Source organism: Grammomys surdaster, unplaced genomic scaffold (assembly GCF_004785775.1).
Source record: "Grammomys surdaster isolate TR1022 unplaced genomic scaffold, NIH_TR_1.0 99, whole genome shotgun sequence".
Taxonomy (NCBI): Eukaryota; Metazoa; Chordata; class Mammalia; order Rodentia; family Muridae; genus Grammomys; species Grammomys surdaster.
This window is the reverse complement of record NW_021604578.1, coordinates 1,603,308-1,629,276: the sequence shown is the minus strand read 5'-3', so window position 1 is coordinate 1,629,276 and position 25,969 is coordinate 1,603,308. Positions and strand designations below refer to the sequence as shown.

Genomic DNA, 25,969 nt, shown 5'->3' with positions numbered 1-25,969 from the left:
ACATCACTTGGAACACCTAAACCAAAAAAAAAAAAAATCATATACATATAACTAAGAACAACACATCAAAGTAAGAGCCAATGCAGATATTTTTCTTTGTCAATTGACACCTGAATTATGCCCTTTTTAAAATAAGAGCTGGAGGGAGAGAAGACGTCAAGTAAACAAGGCCCTCTAAATCAACATGAGCAGAGCACATAAGAACTCATAGGGACTAAGGAAGCATGCACCAGGCCTTCATAGAATTGTACCAGTCTTTGCATTATATTATGGCTTCCAGTTTAACGTATTTTGGGATGCCTAAATATGTGAATATATGAGTCTATTTCTTCTGCCTTCTCATAGGCACTTTTCTTCTGTTTCTCTTGTCCAATGTGTTGGGTTTTGTTTTGTATTATTATATTTTATTTTGTTCCTTACAAGTCTGTTTATTTTCTAACAAGAGAAGAGAGTGGATCCAGATAGGACAAACTGGAGGGGGTGGGGTACACCAGTGAGAATACAGGGAGGAGAGACCATAATCAAGATATATTGTGTAAGGAAAAAAATCTATTTTCAATACAAGAAATAATTTAAAAGCTGATTTAAAAGTCTTAAATCCAGGTTACTGAAGGTGATTCAATGACATGAATTATTGAAGCATGTGTGTGTGTGTGTGTGTGTGTGTGTGTGTGTGTGTGTGTGTGTGTGTGTGTGATTGATAGGGGGGAGGAAAGGAGAGAGAAAAAACTCTTGAATGGCTAGGGTAACTGTGCAGTCTGATTAAATAGCTAGCCTAAGGACAATATGACACTATATTACTGACAAAATGTGTAAGACATGTATGACAATATACAAATATTATTACAACTTTGTTTATAACCTCATGTTTTGACAACAAATATTTCTAATTTAAGGTATTAGAAGGGAAAGTTTGTATTCTTTCTCAAAGAATTAAAGTTTATTCACTCTGCTGTCTCAGACCTGGTCTTCAGAGAACTGGAGAACACATCTGGTAAACTCAACAGGAGAAAGTGTCTTCTAGGAGCCAGAGTGGCTGGCCAATTCTTCCTGAGCAATTTTCGATTCAGTAAAACTTCTCCTCAAAAGAGTAATTACAGCTTTACAGCTTATACGTTTACGTGAGACATTTTTGAAAATATATTACAGAAAATACAATCTTGCTATTTATTTTTTCTACTGGTCATTTTTATTTTCAAAACATATCATGATATCTGCAACAATTGGCATCACTAACACATCAAGTCTATTCTCACAAACTTAACATTGTGTAATCCCCCAAACAATGTTTTATTCTCCTGGATTTGGAATTTTTTGGGATTTTTGTTTATGACAACTATTCATTGTTACTTCTCTTTATAAAAGTTTAACAGAATTATCAATCCCCTTTTCTAACTAGATGTACAAAATAATTTTCTATTATAGAATATTGAAAGTGGAACACTGTAATTTAATTTTGATTAAAAACTTTAAAAACCATGGAAAGTAAAAATAATACTCTTACACAAATAACTTATATTCTTTTGAAAGAAATTTTTGTAGGGAAATATTTTGTTTTTCCCTTATTTTTGCTAATGTAAGTAGAATAAAATGTTTCAAATTTTGAGACGAGTTTGGTTTTGTTTAATATAAACAGTAGAAACAAGAAACCAATACAGGTTAAATCTCTTAAGATATCTACAATTTATGTTCATATTGAAAGAGTCAGGAGCCGACAATCAATATGATATATTTGAATGTTGACTAACAGATATTTTTCTTAGTTTTAAATGGTTTAATTATTTAAAGAAAATGTACTTAAGTACTGTGACAAAATATCCTATTTGTATTCATTTAGAGAATAGTTGTCTCTTAGGCATTCTTTGCAGGATAGTATTCCATTTACTAACATGCACAGAGACTGTAGGGACAGCCCCCTTTACACTTCACCCAACTCTTCTTTTAAATATCATTAGTTAGTATGGAGCTGTTCCATAAGACCTTTGAGACAGTCTAAATATCATTCATATTTCAGCATTTTTAAAATCAAGCTCCTGTTCCATGATCTCATGCAGAACACCACACCTCACTGAGTCACTCATTCTCATGGACTTCTGAGCTCAGAGAGTCTCCTGGCTGTCTTGGATATGAGACAGACTGTCAAATACTGTAAGGTTGGACTTAATATTACATATATTCCGGAAAATGGCAGGAATGAAATATCTTCGTATCACACTCTATAAAGGATATTGCTATCCAAACTAGGTATATTTCAGTCAGTTTAATTTAAAAAATCAATAAAATAATTTCTATTTTATTACTTTATTTGAATTAAACTGACTGGATTACACCTAGTTTTAAAAGCACAATATTTACGATCCACCTGGGGTGAAGAGGATGATTTTCCTCCTCAAGGACATCTTGTAAGTTCAAAATAGCACTATCTCTAAAAAAGGGAGGGAAAAAATACAAAAAAATCAGCTATACTCAGAAGCTAAACAAAATAACAAAGATAGGAGAATGATATTAAATGTGATATTTGGTTAACATTAGTCAAACTCAAATGGTGAGCAGTTAACTCTATAATGAGCTGTATCTATGGCAACTTTAATTATTTCAGCTTGTACTGACAAGGTTAGTACTAGGTACGCATACGTAACAGTGTTCAGCTCCTAGTGAACAAGACTTAAACATGTGTCCATATTAATAAAAAGGGGAAGGAAAGATAGAAGGATGGAAGGAAGGAGGGAAGACTAGAAGGTCAGGTGAAAGATGAAGCAAAAAGGCTTTAGTTAAGGTAAGAAAAACTTGTTTTCTTCTTGTAAGGAGACAGTTAAAACTTTGAGAAGCTTTGTCAACCAAAGAGTGTGGGAAACAGGTATCACGTACATATAAGGGATGTTCTGTTTGAGAGTTGTAAATACTCCTGTAGCTATAGCATAGGAAAGTAACAGACAAGATGAAGTTAATAGACATCAGGTCTGTGCCATTAAAATGAGAGGATGAGCTGTATAAAACTAAGAATTTTTCCATCAAAATGACAGAATAACATTGTATGGGAAAATTAAGATGAGATAATTTCAGAAGTACGGACCCCAGATAGTATACTTTGTGTTATCAATTGGGACTATTTTAAATTGAACTGAGATTTTAATTTGTGTATAAAATATACAAATTATAGATGTGCATAGGATGTTTAATACCTGTATCTAACGTGGACTCTGACGAATCCACATTACACCAAGTCACACGAGTCACATTTACATCAAGGTAAATGTATTAAATTTCTTCAAATGTTTGGCTTTTATGGCACAAATATTCAAAATTAATTATTCTAGCTCTCAGAAATGTAGAGTGGAGGTGGTGGTGGTTGTTGCTATTATTGCTGCCTTTGCTGTTGTTGTTCTTGCTGCTGTTGCTGTTGTTCTTGCTGTTACTGTTGTTGCTGCTGTTTCTGTGGTTGTTGCTGCTGTTATGTTGTTGCTGCTATTGCTGTAGTCACTGTCATCGCCTGGTGCAATAAGCACAGGAGACTTTTTTCATGATATATAACTTAGTGCCCTGAACTCATTCCCTTGTTACCTCCCTTTCTCTCTCAGTTTCTATGGAATTAACTGTTTCAGGCACCACATTTGAGAAAACTCACCAGACATATTACTTTCTGTCCTTGGTTTACTTTTATCCTAATGATCTCCAATAACATTCGTTCTCACAAAGGACAAGAATTCATCCTCTTTTCTGACTGAGTAATGCCCTGTTGTGTGTATCTATCAAACTGTCTTTACTAGACACCTAGAAATGTTAACCTATGCCAAGGTGATCTCAGGACATTTTGTGAAATAATACCAAGGACTCTTGTCTCATGGATAATGCTTTCAAATGCTCTAACCTATGCCTATGTGTTAACATGTTTCAAATGTTAACACCCACATGCCACTGTGCTCCCTCTCACCTCTTTGGAAAGGTGACTTTAGTTTTTATGCTTCTTAAACAAGATTCAAAATTCAACATAACTTTAGTTTTTTGATAATCTTTCACAAGAGGACCCTTGATGCTAGCTCCTCTTATGAAGGAGTTATCAAGAAATGTCATAATGATAACATTATATCACCATTACTTATACCAATACAAGCAATAACACAATTTCCTATATCACCATCTTAACCCAAGGAAACACAAATATTTCTAATCTGAGCTAAAACCTGTAAAATGAAGCCAAACATGTAGATCTTCTAGCTGTTCAGAAAACAAATAATGAGACAGGAAAAGAAGATATCCTCTTTCCGATTCAGACTCCAGTGTGTGATTTGGAAATGAGGTTTGTTCTAACGAAGCAGAAATCAGAATTCATCTACAATCTTTCACTGATTGCCTTTGATAACAACTGTTCTCTGTTTCCTTTGATCTAATGGGAATGATATTTTTTAAAAATGTAAACTGAGTACATCTGTCTTTTCCTCCTTTCATAATTCCAGCTGGCAGGGATACCAGGTAGGTTGTTCAGCATTATGAAACAAAAGACAAGTAACACTGCACCTAGTTTTTCTGGGACATTGCATTTTTCATTGATAAACATAAAAAGAAGTTTAAGATTCCACATGTAAGCTGTAATTTCAAATGCAAAATAATATATAAATAAGGGTAAGAAAATTGATATTTTTAGTATTTAATTAACATATTATTGGATTCTAAGTGTGTGAGTGAAATTTTAAAGACATTTTAAAAATTAAAACAAAACATTCATATGTGGCTTACAAATGTAAATTAGCCATTATTCTGTATATACATGTTTTTAAATGAGAACTTATGCTTTTCTCCAAGCTATGACTGATACCCCCCTTCCTGTGTGCCCATTCTTGCCACCTCTAGGAAATAGTCAACTTCAACTGCCGGAAACTGGTGGCTACAATGCCTCTTTTTGCTAACGCGGATCCCAATTTCGTGACGGCCATGCTGAGCAAGCTGAGATTTGAGGTGTTCCAGCCTGGAGATTATATCATTCGAGAAGGAGCTGTGGGGAAGAAAATGTATTTCATCCAGCACGGTGTTGCTGGAGTCATCACCAAGTCCAGTAAAGAAATGAAACTGACAGACGGCTCTTACTTCGGAGGTTAGTAAACGCGTGGTGCAAGGTCTCTGAACACACAAATCCAAAGTTTCTGAAACGTCTCTCTGGAGGCCTTGGAGGCATCGCATGTTTGGTGTTATGAAAGATGAGCTTTTATTTGAGTTCTGGCAGAAGCAGTTCTGGCAGAAGCAGTATCTATATTCGAAGGTGCCAAGTTCCAAACAGGTGTATGTATGAACGTATTGATGAGAGGAGGGTTGCAACCAGTTTATATGCAACCAGATAATACTGGCTGAAAACATACAGAAAGCACACTTTTTTTCTTATCCAAAAGTCCCCAGGGTGTTGGCTGACTCTTTCCCTATCAGTTACTGGGGTTTCCTTTATTACTCTATCAAGATTTCGAGTTTTATTTTTGTATGTTCTTTTGTTTTAATATACTATACACAAGTAGCTTTCTTCCCATGATTTTTTTTTTTAACAGTTTTTGGGTGTAAAGAATAAAACAAGAAAGCCTAGAAGTCTGTCTTTAGATTTATTGCTAAAAGTTACCATCATCACTGTTGCTCACATAAAACTGGCAAAATTCAAGGTATTGCCTGTAGCATTAAGCAAAGGAGAGATGCCCGTACTGTGCTCGGGCAGCAGCTTATGGTGCTGACAGGCCTGAGTATTTGGTTTATTTATAACATGGATATTGTAAAGTTCATGCTTATGAATATGTTCAGCAGAGTGTATGATTATAAAATGACTGGGTGATACATATGCTGAAAAAAAGTTTGGAAATTTTAAAGCACACTGTAATTCTGGGGCCAGTCTTGTTGGGCCAGCAAGATGTCACAGCAGGTAAAGGTACTTGCAGCCAAGACGGATGACCTAACTTATATGCCTAAAATCCAGAAGGTGAATGAAGAAAGCTGACTCCAGCAAGCTGTCCCTGGAGCATCATATATGCACTTTTGCACACATCCCCCTCAAATCAGTATAAATAAATAAATGAGTGTAGAAATGTGTTTGTGTTAAATTGTCAAGCATTGTCACACTATAGCTATATTAAGTGTCATGAACGAGGTTTGTTCAAAGACTAAGTCGGGATAGGATCAACCTTTGGTGAACTCAGCATACCAGTGACGGTTACTATGATGAGACACAAGATTATGCCTAATACAAAATAATTTTTCCTATAGTATGACATAGTGATGTCAAATCTTTGTCCAGAAGTGAGAAACAGCTATAAATTTTGGTATTGTGGTGACTTGTATGACCTTTGACATCACGTTGGACATTAGCTTTTGCTAATCTTTTAGGCAAGTAAATTCAACTTAATCCAATCTTCCCAAGTCTTACCTTCTCCCTGGTTTGCATTTCCTCCATATTACCACATTACACTCGATCAACAATGTTTTCTTATTTGCTCTGGATAAAGCTTCTTAGGTTTTATGTCTTTAACTTCATGAGCTGAGTATTTTTGATATTCAGTTCTAGATCCTCTTGAAACTTTCTTGTTGGCAAATTAGATTGTAGTTATGTGTTTTGTGAGGAAGAGCCTGATAATAAAACAACACTCTTCTCTGTGCATATAATGCTCATGGAGCCTTAGCTGTACAAATTCCTACTGTCGGTGTTTGACACAATTGGGTTATTCTACACAGAATTTTATTCTCTCCCTTCCTTATTTATTAACTTTTTATATCTGCATATGAAATATAACCTAATTACTTTCCTTTAGGGCTCACATTGTTCGGAGGTTCCATCACATGCCACCTATGTGCCCTTTAAAGTGGAGTCTTATTGGCTTGTTCTCCACTCAGATTGTTCTGTGTTTTCTGTTCAGTGTGCAAAAGGCTCTTGGTGAATAGTTTTCTTTCATTTTAGAGCTCTCCATATGTCCAAAGAGTCCTTCATTCATATTTTGGATGCTAGTGTATTAAATCAAGTTTTTGTCACTAAGATCATCCATGCTACTTTTCTAGCATCATATCTAACATTTCTTAGCTAAATAAAGCACTGTAGTATACGTCTACTTGTGGATGGACATATGCACATATGCGCACAAAGACAACACTATTTTATAAATGTACATATGTTGGTTTCTATAACCATCTGCATCTATATAAAGCTAAAATGAATTTCTACTGATGTTTTTAAATTTAATCAATTACCATGTAGAACAGTCTAGTCCATCTGTATTGTATTTGTAGCTCTTCATTTAATAGCCAAGATACTATGTCCCTTGTAAACAAATGTGTTCAATTTAGGTATGCAGATATAATTACATTTATAAGCTACAATACAGTTACATGTATAAACTTTGCCTTCATTCTTACAGTATCCATGGACATCCAAAGGCACCAAGGTTAGCATCTATTCCTCCAGACTTCTCGGTGACACTATGCCACACAGTTGTAATGTACTTACAGTTGTTTATCACACTCTGCATATTACCCAATGCCTTGGAGTTTCTATTGCTGTGGTGAAACACCATGATCAAAAGGCAAGTTGTGGAGGAAAGGGTTTATTTGGCTTATACTTCCACAGGAACTCAAACAGTGCAAGAACCTGGAGGCAGGAGCTGATGCAGAAGCTGTGAGGGGGTGTTGCTTATTGGCTTGCTTTACATGGCTTCTTCATCCTCTTTTCTTATAGAACCAAGGACCACCATCCCAGTAATCTCACTAATGAACTGGGTCTTCCCCATATACTCACTAATTAAGAAAATGCCCTACAGGCTTGCTTACAGCCCTATCTTATAGAGGAATTTTTTTTCAACCAAATGACTTTCACCTGACTGTAGTTTGTGTCAAGTTGATATAATCTAATTAGCATTCCTAGTAATGCTCTAACCTCCTAAATTGCTTCTCAGTTTGCATACAATAAAACTTAGTCTGTGTTAAAGAATTTCATACATTTTAGAGATGATCATTGACCTGTATACACCCTCATCTTAATGTCAAACCTCACCACTCTTGAAAGAGAAAGAGAAACAAAATTCCCTGTACATCACTTACTTGGTCCTAACCCTTCTGGAGCAATCACTGTTACGTTTAAATTGAACTTCCAATTTCAGTTGTAAAATGCAATTATGAAGATAATTGTATGGTTTGACTTCACTTTTTAGGACATGACCTGGATACAGTCTCATTTTAGCTATAGGAGCTATGTTACTAATTCTTTGGGTTTTGTTTCATGGGTAATCTTGTTTTCTCCATGAAGAGAAAAAAATTTCAATGCATTTCCAGTTGACATACATGAAAATTCCTTTTTACTGTCTTGTTGGTTGAATTAAAGAGGTGTGAGGATTATTATTATCATGACACTCATTTGAGAAGAAACAATCTACATTTTTGCCATTAAACATAATACTAGTTAAAAGGAATATTTATCTTGTTCACTTTTTTCTGTGTGATTTAGAGTAAATCTTTCACCGATTTTTATTTTATTGTTATGAATTTTAAATTCTATATCAAATAGAGGATATTTGTCTTTCATTCATTAACTTGTTATGTAGTTGATTACATTTACTATGCTTATGTTTTTATGATTAATTATTTTTATGAGAGACACTATGTTTTTCTTTTTATATCCCTTAATGTATTATCTGGCTTTTACATTAAGCTAATTTACACTTCACAAAATGGATTTGTAAATTTCTCTCTGTGTTCCTATTTTCTAAAGAATTATTTTGTAGAGTTGGTCTCATTGCTCCCTTCACCATGTTATAGAATTCCCTAATGAAAACATTGGAAGCAAGGATTCATTTTTGCAAGGTTATTACATATTTATTCAATTTCTTTATACCACAGATATAATGTTTATTCAGCTTACCCATTCTTTACTGTATAAATTTGGTTAGTGTGATTCATCTACAAGCTTTTATCAGCAGTAAAAGTTCCGAGTAAATGGGCATGGAGCAGGTGCTCGATGTCTATTGGGCAAACTTATAGGCAATAGAGATACTGGAATGAGTAAAGAAGATCAAATATCTGCCATTATCTACTTTTTAGCTTGTAGTTGCTTAAAGAATGTCAGAAATGACTAAAACTGTAAGCTGTTTTATTACACAATGAAGAGAAATGCTTTAGGTAACTTAAAACAGGGAATATAGAAAGTGTCTCTCACCCCCTACAGCCATGGAAAGAATTAGAATGTAGGCAAGTGGGATTAATGGAAGTTCCAGGCTTCCAGATGAGTTGTGATAGTAAACACAGCAATAGAGCCTACAGCATTTCATTGTTCAGGTCAGCCTGATGCTCAGAGAGTAAGCTAGGGGAAAAATTGGCTGGCTGCTAGAGAAAAAGAGCTCCCAGACTCCTCCTTTATTCCACTTTGGAGATAAACTCTACAATCTTAAAGTTCCCTTTTCAAGCAAGGATATTTAAAGTCTATCCACCAACATCTGCGTCCCCTGATTTTTATAATCTTTCTGCTCCTTTTCCAAGAAGTTTCCTGAGCCTTAGTTGTAGGGGTAGTGTTGTAGATGTATCAACTGGGGATGCATACTTCATTTTTCTTTGTATTTTGACAAGGCGTGGATTTCTATAATGATCTCCAGAGAAAATAATAATAAAGGAAGCTTCTCTGAGGAGGGCTGAGAGTTAAACTTACCTGTGATCATCAGAATAAGTATCTAGAATGCAGCTAGATTGCAATGGTTTAGGAAACGAGGAAATGCTCTAGATTCTGTGGCCTCCCCAGCCATGGCTAGTTAGCCTGGTTTACAGTTCTAGACATGAATTTGTTCTGATTGAATGGGTCTTAGGCCCTATTATATTGATGTTGGCTACTGCCAAATTATATTGTACCATAATGCTCATTGCTGTCCTTCATATTTGACAGGAAACCTGCACTTATGACATCTTAATACTGTAGTAGTCTAAACAAGACCTGAAAAATGACAGCAGTTGACAAGCAAATTTGAATGGAAGAAATCTAATGAGGACTCATCCCTAAATGAAGAGCTACAAGAAATTAGTGATTACAGAGAATGGGATAAATAGTCTTCCTGAGAGATTAGCCCTCTAATTGGGCTACCTCTACTTGACTGCCGTTTGGTCAGTCCTAAAGACACGTACATTTCCCTGATGACTAAGGACTTTGAACGTTTCTTTAAGTGCTTCTTGGCCAATCTAGAGTCCTCTGTTGTAAAGTCTCTGCTTAGTTCTATACCCCATTTTTGACTGAGTTGTTTGGGGTATTTTGGAGGTTACCTTCTTGAGTTCTTTATATATTTTGAATATTAGCCCTCTATTGGATGTAGAGTTAATGAGGAGACTACATACATACTTACATACATACAAATAATACAAAATGGACTCTGCAAGTCATTCATATATATATATATATATATATATATATATATATATATATATATATGGCAGAAAAATAATAAAACAATAAAGAAAGAACAATAGAGATAACACTTAAAGAGAAAGGAGAGTTTGTAGGCAGAAGAAAGGGAAGAGGAGTAATATTCATAGAGGAGCAGAGGATAGTAATAGGGGACTGAAAATGATCTTAGTATATTGTATATTTATATTTCACAATGAAACTCATTATTTCTTACAGTTAGCAAATGCTAATAAAATGGATACATGAATCTCTATATAACACATAAAGGTGCGGGTCATATCATGTTGTTATTTGGATGTACACATGGAAGGAGACAAATCTTAGCTAAGCATTTGAATTTCAGACTTCTGTGTTTTCTGACTGTGGAACCTCTGCTCCAGAGAGGTTTTATTATCCTCTGGGATATAGATGGAACATTTGCACAAGTTTCACTTTCTCTTCAAAGATGCCAATTATCCTTTAAAGTCGGCATTAACAAAGGTCTTTTGAAATCTCTTCTTTTGACCTACCTAGTCTCCATTAAAGTAATCATTGTGTCAAAATTCCAGAGAATATGGAAAAATATTACATACTTCATTAAAATGTTAAAATATATATCTCTGCACCAAAAATTCTGTGAATTAAAGAAAATTTTCTGTATTCCTAGAATAATGTATTTAGTAATTGTTATGAGCTCTATTATTAAATTACCTCTTTGCGATATTTTCCACTCCAAAATGAGGTCATCTCACATCCCACTCCCAGTGTGTGATTCATAAGCTCTTATGTCATGGTAAAAAGAAACAATACATTCATGAAGGAAATATTTCCTCTAATGATTTTTCAATCCTGCTACATAGTGTCTGACAGTCTGCTACAAATTGGAAGAGAGAATCTGATTTTAGCTACTTACTGTGGAAGCATGTATCTTTAGAAATTTTACTTTCCAGAATACATTGATCAAGATAAAGTTCAGGTGACATTTTAAAACTTACAAAAACAGGCTGAAATAAACAAAACAATCAGAACAGGACACTAGTAAACCTCATCTTTGGGACCAGTCATGAGTTCTCAGAGGACTAAAATCTCTGTAGTTTATTCCATCTTTCCTCTATTACATTCTATTTCCTCTATTGTATTCAAGAGAAAGATTATTAAAAAAGAGAAACCAAATGTTGATCTTGTCTTTGAAGACAGTGTGAAGAACATGTTGATGTTGAAGTCACCATTTTATTCCTTCAAGTTCCCACCCTTCATTTACCAAGAAGTCTAATCTGTGACAAAGGAATTCGTATTTTTATAGTTGTTTGATTTGCACCTCTTTCTTAAACCTTTTTCTCTAGGCTAAGTGAAGTGATTGTTTCAGTGCTGCTAAGACAGCTCTGAAACCTCTTTCAGAAGGCCCTGGCCTGTTTGGAAATAAATCATAGTTCCTTTGTGTGGGTACTTAGTCCTGGTAACAAAAGAACTTAGATTCAGAAAGAAACTCAAAGACCATTTTGTGTTTAAAGAGATAGAGATAAAGAACAAGGTCAACACACTGTAAATCTTGTAAGAGATTGTGAAGGAGTAGGAGAAGGAGAAGAAGAAACAAGGGAGAGCTATGCCTTTCAGTTAGAACTCAAGAAATCAGACGTGTTCTGAGATGAAGGTCAAGAAACAGTTTCATAGTGAGGGTGAGACTGAGGGAGTAAAAATGACCAGAGGGTCAGGGAAAGAGAAAGATTATTAAAAAAGAGAAACCAAATTAGGAGTGGTCTAGAAAACTGAGGAGAAAATTCACTAATAACAGGACCACACAGTCCATGACCCTCTATAAGACATTTATAGCATCCACTGCTCTGACGTTTGTACTTCATGGGTTTTTCTCACAGGTGCTGTGTTCATTATAGAAAGCATTACAGAGAGGAACATCTCCAAGTTTTTCTATGAAAACTTATCACAAAGGGGATAATTATTCCTTCCACATCCTAGAATGACTTTAGGTAAATCACCTTTCCTTAGGGTAGTTGCCTGGTCTTCCAGATTGACAAGACTAATTGAGTTAACTTTTCATGGAAAGACAATACTATGCAATGTCCTAATATTTAGTGTAGATCCGAATAGCATATGTCCACCGAGTCTAAAAGTTAGGAGCTTTCCTTTCATTGGTTTCAACCAAACTTTGATATCCCCATTTATTCAGCGTATTTTAAATCCTAAAGATAGTCATTTATGAAGCTTTTCATCTAGTGTTACGAGGAAAATGGCAAATAGTGTATTAGCTGACCATGTGGCGGGGTCTGAGTAGCCTCTAGGCTTATTAATGCCTCTCTAGCTACCTAATACCTCTCTCTCAAGATTTGAGAACTGAAAATCATTTAGGAAATGAGCTATTATTAGCCAATGTGGCTACTTCCTGAAAAGGGAAGAAGAGAGATCACAAGAAACCTATGCCCCTCAATCCGTCCATCCTGGGTGGACTCTGGCAAAACAGAGCTGGCCATAGGATCAAGGACAGTAGCAGTTTCTGGCCAAGACTGGGAACAGAACTGCTTGTCTTCAAAGTCTGTACCCTAAAGCTTCCAGACCAGTTTGTCTCATGTTCTCATCAATTAGATAAAAAACAAATGTTAGCCTATATCCTAATTCCACAGTTCTCTTGCTTTATAAAGTCATTTATAAATAATTCAGTGGATATAAAGAACCAAACCCCCATGCATGATACACTTATGAAAGTCGGGATAAACATTACAGTACTTTATTTTGAAATAATAGTATCTGTATCAAAATTAGTAGAAAGTGGGGAGAAGAAGAAAGTTTTAAAAGTCCCCATAAATGTAGATGTTTCTATATTTATGGAGTTGTTCACGAGGAACTATATTTGGATTCTTTTAACTTAGTGATAAAAGCTAAATTTTAGCTCCATTTTTAAAAAAAAGTCTCCATAAGTCAAAGATACTTTCTAAAAGTGTACTTTTTACTCATCCCTATTTGTGCAAAATATACTTCTGGAGTTCCTACATTTTAGTATTAATCAATAACTTGGGGAAGGGATGCCTTTCACTGAAATGAGCAGTTCTATGGCAAGCTGAAATAAGCCTGGCAGGTTATGGTTCACTTTAGAATATAATCTTTCCTTGAATCTTTAAAATGTATTTTTCTCCTCTATTTGGAAAATATAAGTTTATGTTTTGATTATCAACACTCTTTTGTTATTTATATTTTGTTTCTGTTATTTAAATTCTATGTCTTTTTAATAATAGGCTGACATTATGCTATTAAATGAATTTACATTGATAAAGAACTGATTGAGGTTTTATTCCCCACCCCCTAAAGTTAGCATCCATACCTCAGGAGGTTGAAGGAAGCATGACTTTCACTTAAGCTCTCTAGAGGAACCACCAGACAGAATATATACCACCTTTTGGAATGGTTTTTTAAAAAGATTTCTCTGTAGAGTAAACCTGCTATTATGATTGAGAATAATCAATAAGCCCTTACTCCCAAAGGTCAATTCATGTCACCTCTTTGTGCCATGCCTGTATCACATGAGACCTAAATCTCTCAGACTCTGCTCGTGGGTTATACTCCACATTGCATCATCTGAATGTATCTGAATCAGTTGTTTTGACTGTATCTTAAAATAATAATGTCAGAGGCCTTAGACAGTGGCTCCAAAATTTGGAATGATCTGATCCAAACCATGTTTCTAAACTGTTCAGATATTTCCCCTCAGAATCACTTAGTCTACTGGGCCTCAATAAGTAAAGATGAATCTTGTGGATGCCAATTTGCCTTTTTAACACATCTCATCTTTTCAGTCTGCTACGTGCTCATCGAATGTGAAAGATATGTCTCAAGTGTGATCTTTTTATATATCTGCTTAGTGCTTTACTCCTGGCACTCTCATAGTACACAATATATTCAATTATTTTTTTACTACTGTCAAATGCTAAGTTAAGGATTCTGTGAGATTAAGACCCTTCTTTTGAAAGAATTTAAACCATGGAACTGAAGCAAAATGGCATTCATCAGTGCTAAGATTCTTGCACTGTGAGTGGACTCATAAGAGATGGGTGGGTATGTAGTTATATTTTGATTTGACTACACTTTCAGCCATTACACTTTCTTCTTTCAAGACCAAACACTCAAGAAACTTTCAAGTAACACATTCAGTTTAACTATTCCCTGTGTTAAGCTATGTTTTCATCTTTCAAAAGGAAACCAGCATAAATCTAATGAGACACCGAGCTAAAGAAAAATAAAGGAAGCATATGGTCCTAAGACGTTCAAAGAGAAACCTAAAATTGCTTTCTAATTTTGAATTAACCTCACTACCTTAAGGATCAAATAATGTAGTGTTCTAGTTTAAGACAGCAGAATTGGAAAACTATCCTATCCAGAAGACTTCTATGGAGTTATATGTGTTTTATATCCATTACTGGCCATTAAAGTAGTCATTGACCACAATTAGTCATTTCTTCTAACACTGCATATTTAATAAAGATTGCGCTATTTTTGTTGATATCTTTACATTTAACACCATGCCTTAGCTTTTTCTAGGTAATCCTATGTTGCATCAAATCTAACTTTGAAACATTTTGAATGTAGCTTTTGAGTGGTTGCTTTTGTTTGTTTTTAGGGCTGTTGTTTTAAGACAGAATCTCCTGTAGTCCAAGCAGATCATCAAATCAGTCCAATCTAATTTCAGAGTCTCGGTATAGAGTTGCTTATAAAAATCTTGTGCTACTTGACAAAGCCATTCATCATCTGCTACAGTTGGGTATGACTAATGAGCTAGCATTAGCAAAGTACTGGGTGTTCTTTGAATAAGTTGTGAAAACTATTATTCTGTTGTGACACCTCTTTAAAGACATTATCCTGCTTCATTATGTTTGTGGAATCCGAGGGAGAAGATTATGGAGGGATGTGCATCTGAAAAGGTAGTTTCCACAAAGTCCATAATCCCAGCAGCTTTGCTGAAGAGCTCAGGATTAGACTTTACTTGTAATGTACTACTGCTTCTTCCCTTTTTTAATTTATTTATTTATTTATTTATTTATTTATTTATTTATTTATTTATAGGTTTTTCGAGACAGGGTTTCTCTGTGTAGCCCTGGCTGTCCTGGAACTCACTCTGTAGACCAGGCTGGCCTCAAACTTAGAAATCCACCTGCCTCTGCCTCCCAAGTGCTGGGATTAAAGGCGTGTGCAACCACCACCCAGCTGCCTCTTCCCTTTTTAATTCCACACTAAATTCCTACAGCAAAAGGAGTTGTGTTATAATAATAATAATAATAATAATCCCAACCCAGGGTTTCTACTCTTTCTTTGACTATTTAGTTCCTGGACAAAAGATACACAAACAACCTTTATATTTACAATAAGCTTTAAACAGCACAAGAACTGGATACCTACCCTCTATGCTGTTAGAATCTACTTTCCTATCAATAGCCCCAAGTTACCATTTACTATGTTTCATCTCAGCTTCTCTTAACTCCAATTGGCAAGCCTACAGGGCCATGTTTTCATAGCTCACCTAATTCATGGCAGCTTCTCTCTTCTCCTCCAGCTTCTTCTTTCCTTATGGTTCTCCTCCTGACCCCAAGCTAGGAAATCCTAAACCCAACCTATCGCTTCTGCCTAGCTATTGGCAGTCAGCATCTTTATTTACCAATCAGGAATAATTTGAGGGCAGGCTCACACAGGTCTACATTCAGATTCCAAGTCTTGGGAGCCTATACCTAGCATTATAATCAATAACAAGAACAAACCTCAGCAGAGTTTAAAAAAAAAAAAAAGATCATCCTTCAGTGTTATCCTTCAAGACATGAAGTTTAGACTTGGAAGCAATGAAAGACTTTATCAAAGCAACACTTCTAATGTACAAAGTAATGCTGGTATACAAGATGCTTAGGGCTTTGACACTGTATAGCTTTTCAGTTTAACACATCCTTGCATATCTCTCATAAGTGCATGAAGAAACACGGGGAGTGTGTCTATATGTATTTCTTAGGCTTTCTTTTTGGCTCATTTTCTTTGTTTGTTTTTAATCCTATTCTTGTTTGTTTTTATTTTATTTTAGTATCATTTTTAACGAATTGTTTGTTTTCTAATTTAAAAAAGAGAAATGAAGGGTATGGATTTGGGTGGGCCAAAGGTTGGGAGGACCTGGAAGTGGTTGGATGAGAGAAAACCATGATCAGAATAAACTGCATGAATATATATATATATATATATATATATATATATATATATATATATATATATATATATATATATATTTTTTTTTTCAAAAAAAGCACTACTTTCGAGTAAAGCCCTGACTCGGAACTCTGCTGTTTGAGTAGGCTCATTTAGAAGGCCCTGCTGCTGCCCTGCTGAGGTGCACTGCTGGTGGACAGATGGCTGGTTTCTCACTGTGCCCTCATTTCAACTCCATCTCTGGCTGGCTTCTTTTCTGTGTGGCCTTCCACCTGTGCTGACGGTAGACAGAGGAAGTTCATTATGGACCACCTTATACGTACTCTTAGATTTAGACCTCCCTTCACATTTGCATCCGTAGCACTGATTGCCCTTGATTCGGCAAGTGTCACCTGTTTGAGTAGCTTAGGCACATTTTATTGGTTGATGCTTCCTCTTTCATAATAGCCCAAATTAAATTAACAAAGTCTATATTTAGGATCAAATCTATAAAAAGATTATGAAGCAGCATGATGCGGCAGTATGCACAGCATCCAAAGAGCCAGGCTCTAGTCCCATGGCCATGGGGAGGAACTAAATGCATGTCTCTGAGCAATTTGTCTGGAGTCCAAAAGCTCAAGACTATAGTCTGGAAAATGAGATGATTAAGTCAGACACCTCCTATGGTGCCTTCAAACTGACCAATTCATTGGAATGACATTTGGGGGAAGTAAACGTGCCTGGCCAACTCTTTAATTTTAGGTGTCTAAGGATGTAAAATGACTCCTGAACTATATTTAAGGCCATGTTATTTTTTTTGTTTAAGAGAATATGCCTTTTCTTTGTGCTATCATTATTTAGGATGTTGACTTTATGCCACTCATCTATCATTTTGACAAGAAGTCAAGTAAAAAAAAAAATAAAATAAAATAAAGATGGCCATGCTTTGAGGTTTCTTAAAATATGTTGAGAGGGAGGTGGATACAGATAAAGGGCCCGAGTCTTGGAGAAGAGGAGGATGGTGTCTCCGAGACTCTGTTTCGTATCCATAAATTCGGATTAATGGCAATTCTCCCCACATTAGGTTTGTACAAGGAACTAAATGATTCAACATATGTAAAAGTTTAAAACAGCACATGGTTTCTAGTATGGGCTATGAGTTAAGCATTTCAATATGCAAAAGGGTCAATGTCATATAAAGCAAGAGATACACATAAAAAAACACTGCCAAGATATCATCGATTGGATGCTCGTGTCAACTGAACAAAGTGTGCATTCTCCTGATTGTGTTTACCTGAGTGTGGTAGCACTGAAACACAGCCTAAATCAGTGTGCACGGTAGAGGATGGGCTGTGTGGATGGAATAAGTAATCTTAAAAGAATTTCAACTGAAATAAAGCTTCAATCTTTTCAATTATATTCACTTCACTACATGCACATATACATATACACATAGGTATACATTAAGTGATATGCTAGAGTTTTGTGAAATCAATATTCTCTAAATAACTAGTCTTAAGGTTCCAGGTGTGATGCTAAATAATTTTATAAATATATTACTCTTTTACCATAATAAAGGATTTTGAATTTTTCAACAATAAAAGAATAAAAAATGTGCAATGAGTTAGACGCAAACATTACATACAGGGTATATAATTACATGATGTCCCATTAATTTGTAAAACTTTTCTTTTTCATGTGTTACTTAAAATTTTCTTAAGATATATAAGATTTCACATTCTTAATTATCAGTACTGGAAAAGAAATTAAGAATGGGAATATTTTTTAAAAAATATTTTCCAAAATAGCTTTTCAATTGAAAATGAGGAAGGATTTAATTCATTATTTTGCACATTTTGTTCAAATGGAAAGAGCAAAAATGGATGAGCTATGAGCTGATATTGATAGGTTCATTAAGAGCCCTGTCGTAAATTTCCAAGTGTATTATGTAAAAATATTAGCAATGCTATTGCTTTATAGCAATTCAGAAAACAAGGACTCTTCACACATAGATGTCACTGTGAAACCCATTGATGTGCATGCATTTACACATTCTTTCTCTCTTTCTCGCTCTGTCTCTCTTTACTTTATTACTAAAGCAATCTGCATTTACTAATCTTAAGCATGCTAGTCAAATGTGATTATTTTTTTACCTTTTTCTATGGAAAAACTTCGTGGATGAACTTTCTTGTCTGACATTATGAAACTGCCACCTAGGATAACTAAACTCTAGATAATAAAATAGAAAGTGTTCAATCACTTAAATTGCATTTTGTCACCTGATTTTACAAAGTATAGCAAACTCTTTGAAATGTTTAATTGTCCTTAGCCCATTTTAAATGCGACAAGTATTTTTTTTTTGCTAGAAGTATTTTTAAAGTACTGTATACTATGTTATGAGAACGACAGGGAAAATCTATTAATATTTAGATGGTATACATGAAAATTTTCCATAACTATACAGTGTATACCCTACAAAAGAACTAGAAAGTACAACAGATACACCTCTATATATTCGACACTAGTAACTCATCAATAGCGTCTCACATTAATATAGTCATGCCAGACTTTAGTGATAAAGTTGATCAAATACTAAAAGAGATCGAAACTTTACTTAAAAAAAGAAAATAGTGGTTTTGGAATCTTAAATTTCCTTTGTGATGCAATGATTCACATTTTGTATACATGGTTACTTATCCTCCTATTGTGTGATTTATATTAATCTAAATTATTTATATCATTTAAATTACTTGTCATGGGACTTAAGGCACTTACTACTGCAAAGCATCTCTGTGTTTTCTGCCTCAACACAGGAGTGAAATGTTGATATAGTTCATCTTGACTGTTGAGGGCCAAAAGGTTGACAGAGACAGTAAAATGATTGTATTTCTAAATTCAAACAGGTCATATATTAAAGAAAATAGATAACTGGGTAAAGCTATTATCAATATTATTAGCATTTATATATAATATATGACATTTAGCATCTCAGCATTTATGACATAGCATGGGTACACACATTTACAGAGCACACAAGTACACATAGCCATACTATAGTAAGTAAATAAGTGTAATTTAAAAGAAAATGGAATTGCAGAATTAATTATTATCTCGTTTACTCAACCTATAACTCTCTGAACGTTACTAAATATTTTACCTACATAGTTTTAAACACTCAAACTTCCCTTTTTAAAATTTATCCTCAAACAAAAATGAGAGAAAGTTTAAGGGAATAATGCAGAGCTAATGAGGAACATCTGATAAATATTAAAAATAATTCTAAGAGTTGCTGAATCAGTCTCTTGACATAGCTGGTTCAAAGAACTCCTTAAATTTCTGTGTGTCACAATTACCATGTTTGGGGGGCATAAATACCCACCTTGCCTGTTTAGGGATGTGTATGACTTATTTTAGAAAACAAAACTTACAATTCTTGCCATCATTAGATGGAACATCTTTGAGCACATTTCTTTGTTGATAAAACTGGAAAGGGAAGACAAACTCTTTTATCTAAGTTTTATAGAAACAATCTTGAGAATATTTCTACCTCGGGAAATATGGGAGTGAGTATGAAGCCAAAATAAACTTTTCAAAACTGGGCACTGAAGAGATTCAATAAAAAAAATATTTAAGTGAAATACCTTTACAAATGCAATACAGTGTCCCCAAAGTGTCTAGATCTAGAGGTCCTGAGAATTATGCAAGAAAATAAACAATTCCCACTAGCCACCTAGTGAGAAGTCTGTAATGACATAAGAAGTGTGAAAATCGGGAAAAGAGGCAGTGCATGGAGATGTGAAATTTCATTTCCAGAGGATACTTTTTAGAAAGATATTTTAAAGTTAATGTTCAAATTCTTTATATTAGCTGTGTGCATTGACCCACTTGTGCCTGAAGCAAATGTTGGAGGCCTTGACATTAGCCAAGGAGAAGAAAACAGCTCTGTGGAGAGAAAAGAAAGGGCTGTGAGAAAACTGACCTCTGAGGTTTGGCTCTGTCAATGCCGCTGAAACAATCATTCAGCCTTTCCAGGAAAGATTTATCTAAAAAGAAAATCTAAGGGCATACCCATGACTATATTTGGATTTGAATCTACCTCAGCTTCATTGTGTTGTGAATGTCAGAAAAGAATGAGGCTGATCCTTGAGCTTCAGAAACATAAATGGTTTAAGCTGGGAAGAGAAATCTTGAGGATAAAAAAACAACTAAAGATTAAAAGAACATAAATAACCAACAATTGGAAAGAGATTTAAAGGCACACTTCCTGCACACTCCTGTGTACGTTATCACTTTATTTCATCCCATGTTTGTTTGTTGTTTGTTTGTTTGCAGCTCTTATTTTTCAAGTGATTTATTTGAAGCTTTTCATCTAATTTTCTAATAGCTTTGGAAGAGAGCAGAGGTAGGTTTTATATCTTGTATACACATAGCTTCTAGAATGATATGACTGTATACTTGAATTAGGAACAAATTGGAACCTTTTTTGATAGAAGAATGGTGAAACTTCTGAGTTGAATTATAAACGTCCAGCTTTTCAAAAAAAGAGTATTCATTTTACTCTGATTGCTGAAACTCAATCACAAAGACAACTTGATTACTGCTTGAGGGTCCAGTCCATTGGGGTAAAAGTGACATGGCATCAGAAGCTGAAACAGGAAGTTAGTTACACTGTGTCCTCAGTCAGTGAGCAGGTGATTAGTCTTGGCACCCCATTCGTGTCTCACTATCTCCTTTTAAATCATTATGGAAGCCTAGGTCACTGAGTGGCAGCTCCCCACATTTTAAGGGGTCTTCCTACATCAATGAATTCACTTAGAAACTCCCTCAAGGACATCTCCGTTGTTTGGTCTCCTGATTGTCTCCATCAAATTTACAGTCCATCCTAATCATCACATGGGCTAATTAAATCACGGTAGGTAAATGACAGGAGAATGGAGTGGAGCCTGAGTTAGAGAAAGAAATTCCATGAAATCACCAGTTTACTTCAGAACACACATTTTAATGAACTAAAAACATTCAGGTTTAACCTAAAATGAAGCAGATCTAAAAATGTGACCTCAGGGGGACAAATTGTGTGGTAGCTTTTGCCTTCCATTTTTTGAACTGAAACTTGTGAGTATCTGATTCACAGATTAATAGATTTAGAACTGATCTAGATTGGTTTTTATTCTTTCTATTTTTTTTTCACTCTAAGTGGACTCATCATGGGCCAAACAAGGAAGAACCTCAAAAGAGATAAAGAAATTTCCTGCTCTTATCTCCAAACTCTTGACTGTGACCTCCATGGGTTCTTAGCCTTAACAGTTTGATTTGAAGGCCTCTTCTCTTCTGCAAGGAAGTGCTGCCATATGGCCTACATTGTGGTCTTCCATTTCCACAGCCACTTAATATGCTTGGTTCATGATGAAACAGTAGCTCCCGGCTGGGAAATTAAAGTAGTGTTCAGCTCTTCTCAGCAAGAAAGCTGCAGTTTGATATATTCTGTAAGCTGTGCTCCGCATTAGCCAAGGGAAAGAACTGACAGAGTTAGGAAACACAGCTGGAGTTGTTAAAACAAGCGTTTCGGTGCACAGATGCTAAGTCTCTTTGGAGCCGTGCTCCAGATCACTTTGCTCTGACTTAGTCATCAACTACATATATTTCTCTTTTAATTTTCATCTTTAAGACAATGTATATAAATACTATCTTCAACTTCTAATGTATTTCAAAAATCATTTGCTGGGGAGAAGGTTATAGTATGCTGAAGCATTTTTTTTTCCTCTGTAGGTACCACTTTAAGCAGTCCTATACAAGTATCTCCCAAAGAGTCATGCTGCAATAATGTAACAAGGAAAATCACCTGTTCTCTTCTGGATTCTTAGCCTCATTAATAAAACAATTTACAAAGTGGTTTAAAAAGAAGTTGGAGGCCAATTATTAAGTTGAGAGAAAAATAATAGGCCAGGTAAATGGTAAATATTACAAGCTGCCAGGAGGACAGAGATAGCTAGAGAAGAGAAAAAGCCATACATTTTTTAATTAGATAAATCCTGGTATGTTCTACGATGGAAGTCAGCAGCTAGATGTATTGTGAAAAAGAGAAGAAAATTCCAAGAAACAACAAACAATGCCAGGGCAACCATGCTTAGGCTTTTGTTAGTACCCAAAAGAAAAAGACAGAAGAAAAGGGAATAGGTATGGTTTTCTGAATTAAACTTTGGAAACACAGGCAAGCTCAGCAATCCTGCATGGCAGATGCTCACTAAGCTAAACCACGGAAGAAACAGGAAGGTTGAGCACATTATTGAGTTCAGGGGATAATTATTCCTCCCAACTTTTTAGCATGATTTCAGGTGAATCAGCATTCCTGAGTGGGCCTCTCCTAGTTCGGTTATTGGCATGCTCAGCAAATTAACTCTTAAGGGAGTGCATAGTATATAATGTTCTGATTTTTGGAGTAGATCAGAATGTCATGTCTACATCTGAGGTCAGAAGCAAAACTTAGAATTCTTTGTTTTGATCAGAAGGAAGTAGATTTTTTTCTTTAATGAACCACAAGAAAGGTTTGATTTATATTCCTTTCATATGGTATTTTCTGTACAAAGCTGATGTTCCCCTATATAGTGTTAACAGGGAAACGGAATTGAGATCTGAATGTTGCCTCAAGACTGTTGTTAGTTCCTACAACAGCCAGACTGCTTTACAAAGACTAAGTTCTTGCAACATTCCTTCAACATCCAATTATCTGTGTTCAAATATTAAATATTTTTGCTTCTGTTTTCTAGTAAATCAAAGGTAACAATGTTTATCTGTAAGGCAGTTATAAAGAATAAACTCATACACCTGAAAAAACAGTTTTTTTTTAATTTTGGTGTCAGTTGGAGGATGTGTCCAAGGAATCCCAGAGACACCAACATATAAGAAAAGATTCTAAAGTTCTTTAAATAAAATAATGTAGCATTTGCATATAACCTAACTTCTAACAGTCTACTTTTAGTTCTATCAACATTAGTAATAATTGCTAATAGAATGTAATATTCTTTACTTATTTGTAAGAGTGTGTTCTTTGGTGATAATGCCACCAAGCAACATAAACATTATGAACAAATGCAATTAAAATTTCCCTCAAGAATAGATTGAATCTCTAGTTAAAAAGCCCAAACATATTGAAGCTCAAACCACCCATGTTGAGATCTACAAGTGTACATTAGCAGTTGAAATGAGTATTACATTCTCAGTTGAGTAACACAGAATTCTTTTTTTATAATGGTTCTTAGATTTTTTAGCATGCCAACATGTATTAGTCTATTTAGTTAATGTTTTCTAATGTGACTATTGAGTTACTCTTTCTGGTTCTTCGGGCAAAGCAGGGCACCAAAGATAGACCAAAGAAATAATTCCATCCTAACTTAGCTTTGTGAACTACTGAGTTTACTGAGCTTCCATATAGGGTTGTAGGCACAGGACTGCTTATAAGGCCATGAGTAACTTACAAAACGGTCTATCCTCCAAAAGTACACAGCATTGAGTGGTGATCTCAGGAAAACTCTATTACTACCATCTTTTCTTTGGTTGACCTTGTTCTATTATGTGCTCTAGCACTTCTACCAACACCACAGAACTTGAGTGCAGGAGAAAATGATAGCTATACTCTCAAGGGAACATCATGTTGCCCACTACACTCTCCTTTTAGTAAGAAGTGTTATCAGCCTATTGCACATCCCTAAATAACACTAATGATTTCTTCTTTCATTGCCATAACTAAGGAGCAGAGTGATATCTGTTCTAAGATGGCATCTCAATGTTAATGTTATGACAGAGGAAAGGATATACCACAAGCAGGAAGGCATGCTTTGGGAGACTGGCTTTTTTTTCCATTTTCCCAAAGTCTGGTATAACTCTTAAGGATGTTATTTTTTCTGAAATTCTTTAGGTAGATGTTATCATCATGGCTAGTGTCATTTAAAGTTATATGTCATGAACTCACCACTCCGTTTCTTTACTTGTACTCGTTGATGTTCTCCTTTATCCTCCCTTCTGAGAAGGCATACTACATTCCTAAACTCTGGTCACATTATTCTTACTCTCTTCCATTAATTTGAACTTTTAAAGATCTTTTATTTGATATTATACAATTAAATTATTTGTATTTTCTATTTAAAATGCATGTAACCCTAATACTCAGCCTTATGTTTAGTAGCCTTCAACAAGAAATAATGATTCAAAAAAGCCATGTATTTATACACATGGAGAATTATATTTTTCTCATTCCTCATTTGTTTTCCATTTCCATATCAATATCTTTATAATTATTGGTCTATTGACATACCGATTATATTAGACTATTTTATCTACTAAATATCAACAGCATTTGTTTGGACCAATATTTATTTATTCATCAAGCCTTATTGAAATCCTATTATAGATGCAGGTCACTGTTTCCTGTAATCAATCTGTCTTCAAGAAAGTAAATAGTAAGGATCTACATGCCTAAAGATCACAGTGATTAGGTGAATTAAGAATATAAGAAAAACCATAACTTAGGAAGGCAGAATTTTTCCAATAATAATGCTCTCTGAGCAAAGCAACACCTAAGGGGACATCTAATTTAGACCCTAGCAGGAAGTAGGAGGTAACAGGATGAGAGGATATCTGTGGGATGTGCATTCCAGGCAAAAAGAAGGACAAGTAAAAGCTGAATTTAGTGGAGACAGGGTTTCCATCCAGAGTTTCAGGATGTACAGAAACTGTATTTGGAATGCTTGGAATGAACTCTCTGAGGCAGGTGGTACAGCGATGAGACAGAATCTGGACAATAAACACTTCCTATGTCTTTGTAAGGGACTGGAATTTTTCCTATAGTTAATGGGCAAGAATTAAAGGCTTTTAAAGTAAAAATCTGTTTCATATTCAGGAATAAGGATCCTAATAGAGGAAAGAATGAGTGCTCAGAAGTAGACAGGAGGATGTTAAGAGTCCAGGAAAGGGGAACACAATACTCACTGGGAGGAAATATAGAAACTGAAGGAACGGCCATCCAGAGACTGCCACACCTGGGGACCCATCCAATATAGTCACCAAACACAGACACTATTGTGGATGCCAAGAAGTGCCTGCTGACAGGAGCCTGATATAGCTGTCTCCTGAGACGCTCTGCCTGATCCTGACTAATACAGAGGCGAATGCTTGCAGCCAACTATTGGTCTGAGCACAGAGTCCGCAGTGGAGGAGTTAGATAAAGGACTGAAGGAGCTGAAGGGGTTCGCAAACCCATAGGAAGAACAGCAATATCAACCAAACAGGCTCCCCAGAGCTCCCAGGGACTAAACCACCAACCAAAGAGTACACACGGAGAGAATCATGGCTCCAGCTGCCTGTGTAGCACAGGATGGCCTTGTCAGGCATCAATTGGAAGAGAGGCCCTTAGTCCTGTGAAGGCTCGATGCCCAG

At 35.4% G+C, this 25,969-nt stretch overlaps 1 protein-coding gene across 2 annotated transcripts in view; it reads left to right on the top strand.

Annotated features, from left to right (window-relative positions):
* Positions 1-25,969, top strand: part of Hcn1 (hyperpolarization activated cyclic nucleotide gated potassium channel 1) — a 340,159-nt gene that overhangs the window by 291,371 nt on the left and 22,819 nt on the right. For both annotated transcript variants that reach the window (XM_028784249.1, XM_028784253.1), the window contains exon 6: positions 4,849-5,089. In XM_028784249.1, the coding sequence (XP_028640082.1) occupies positions 4,849-5,089 (241 nt within the window). The remainder of the gene's footprint in view (positions 1-4,848; positions 5,090-25,969) is intronic.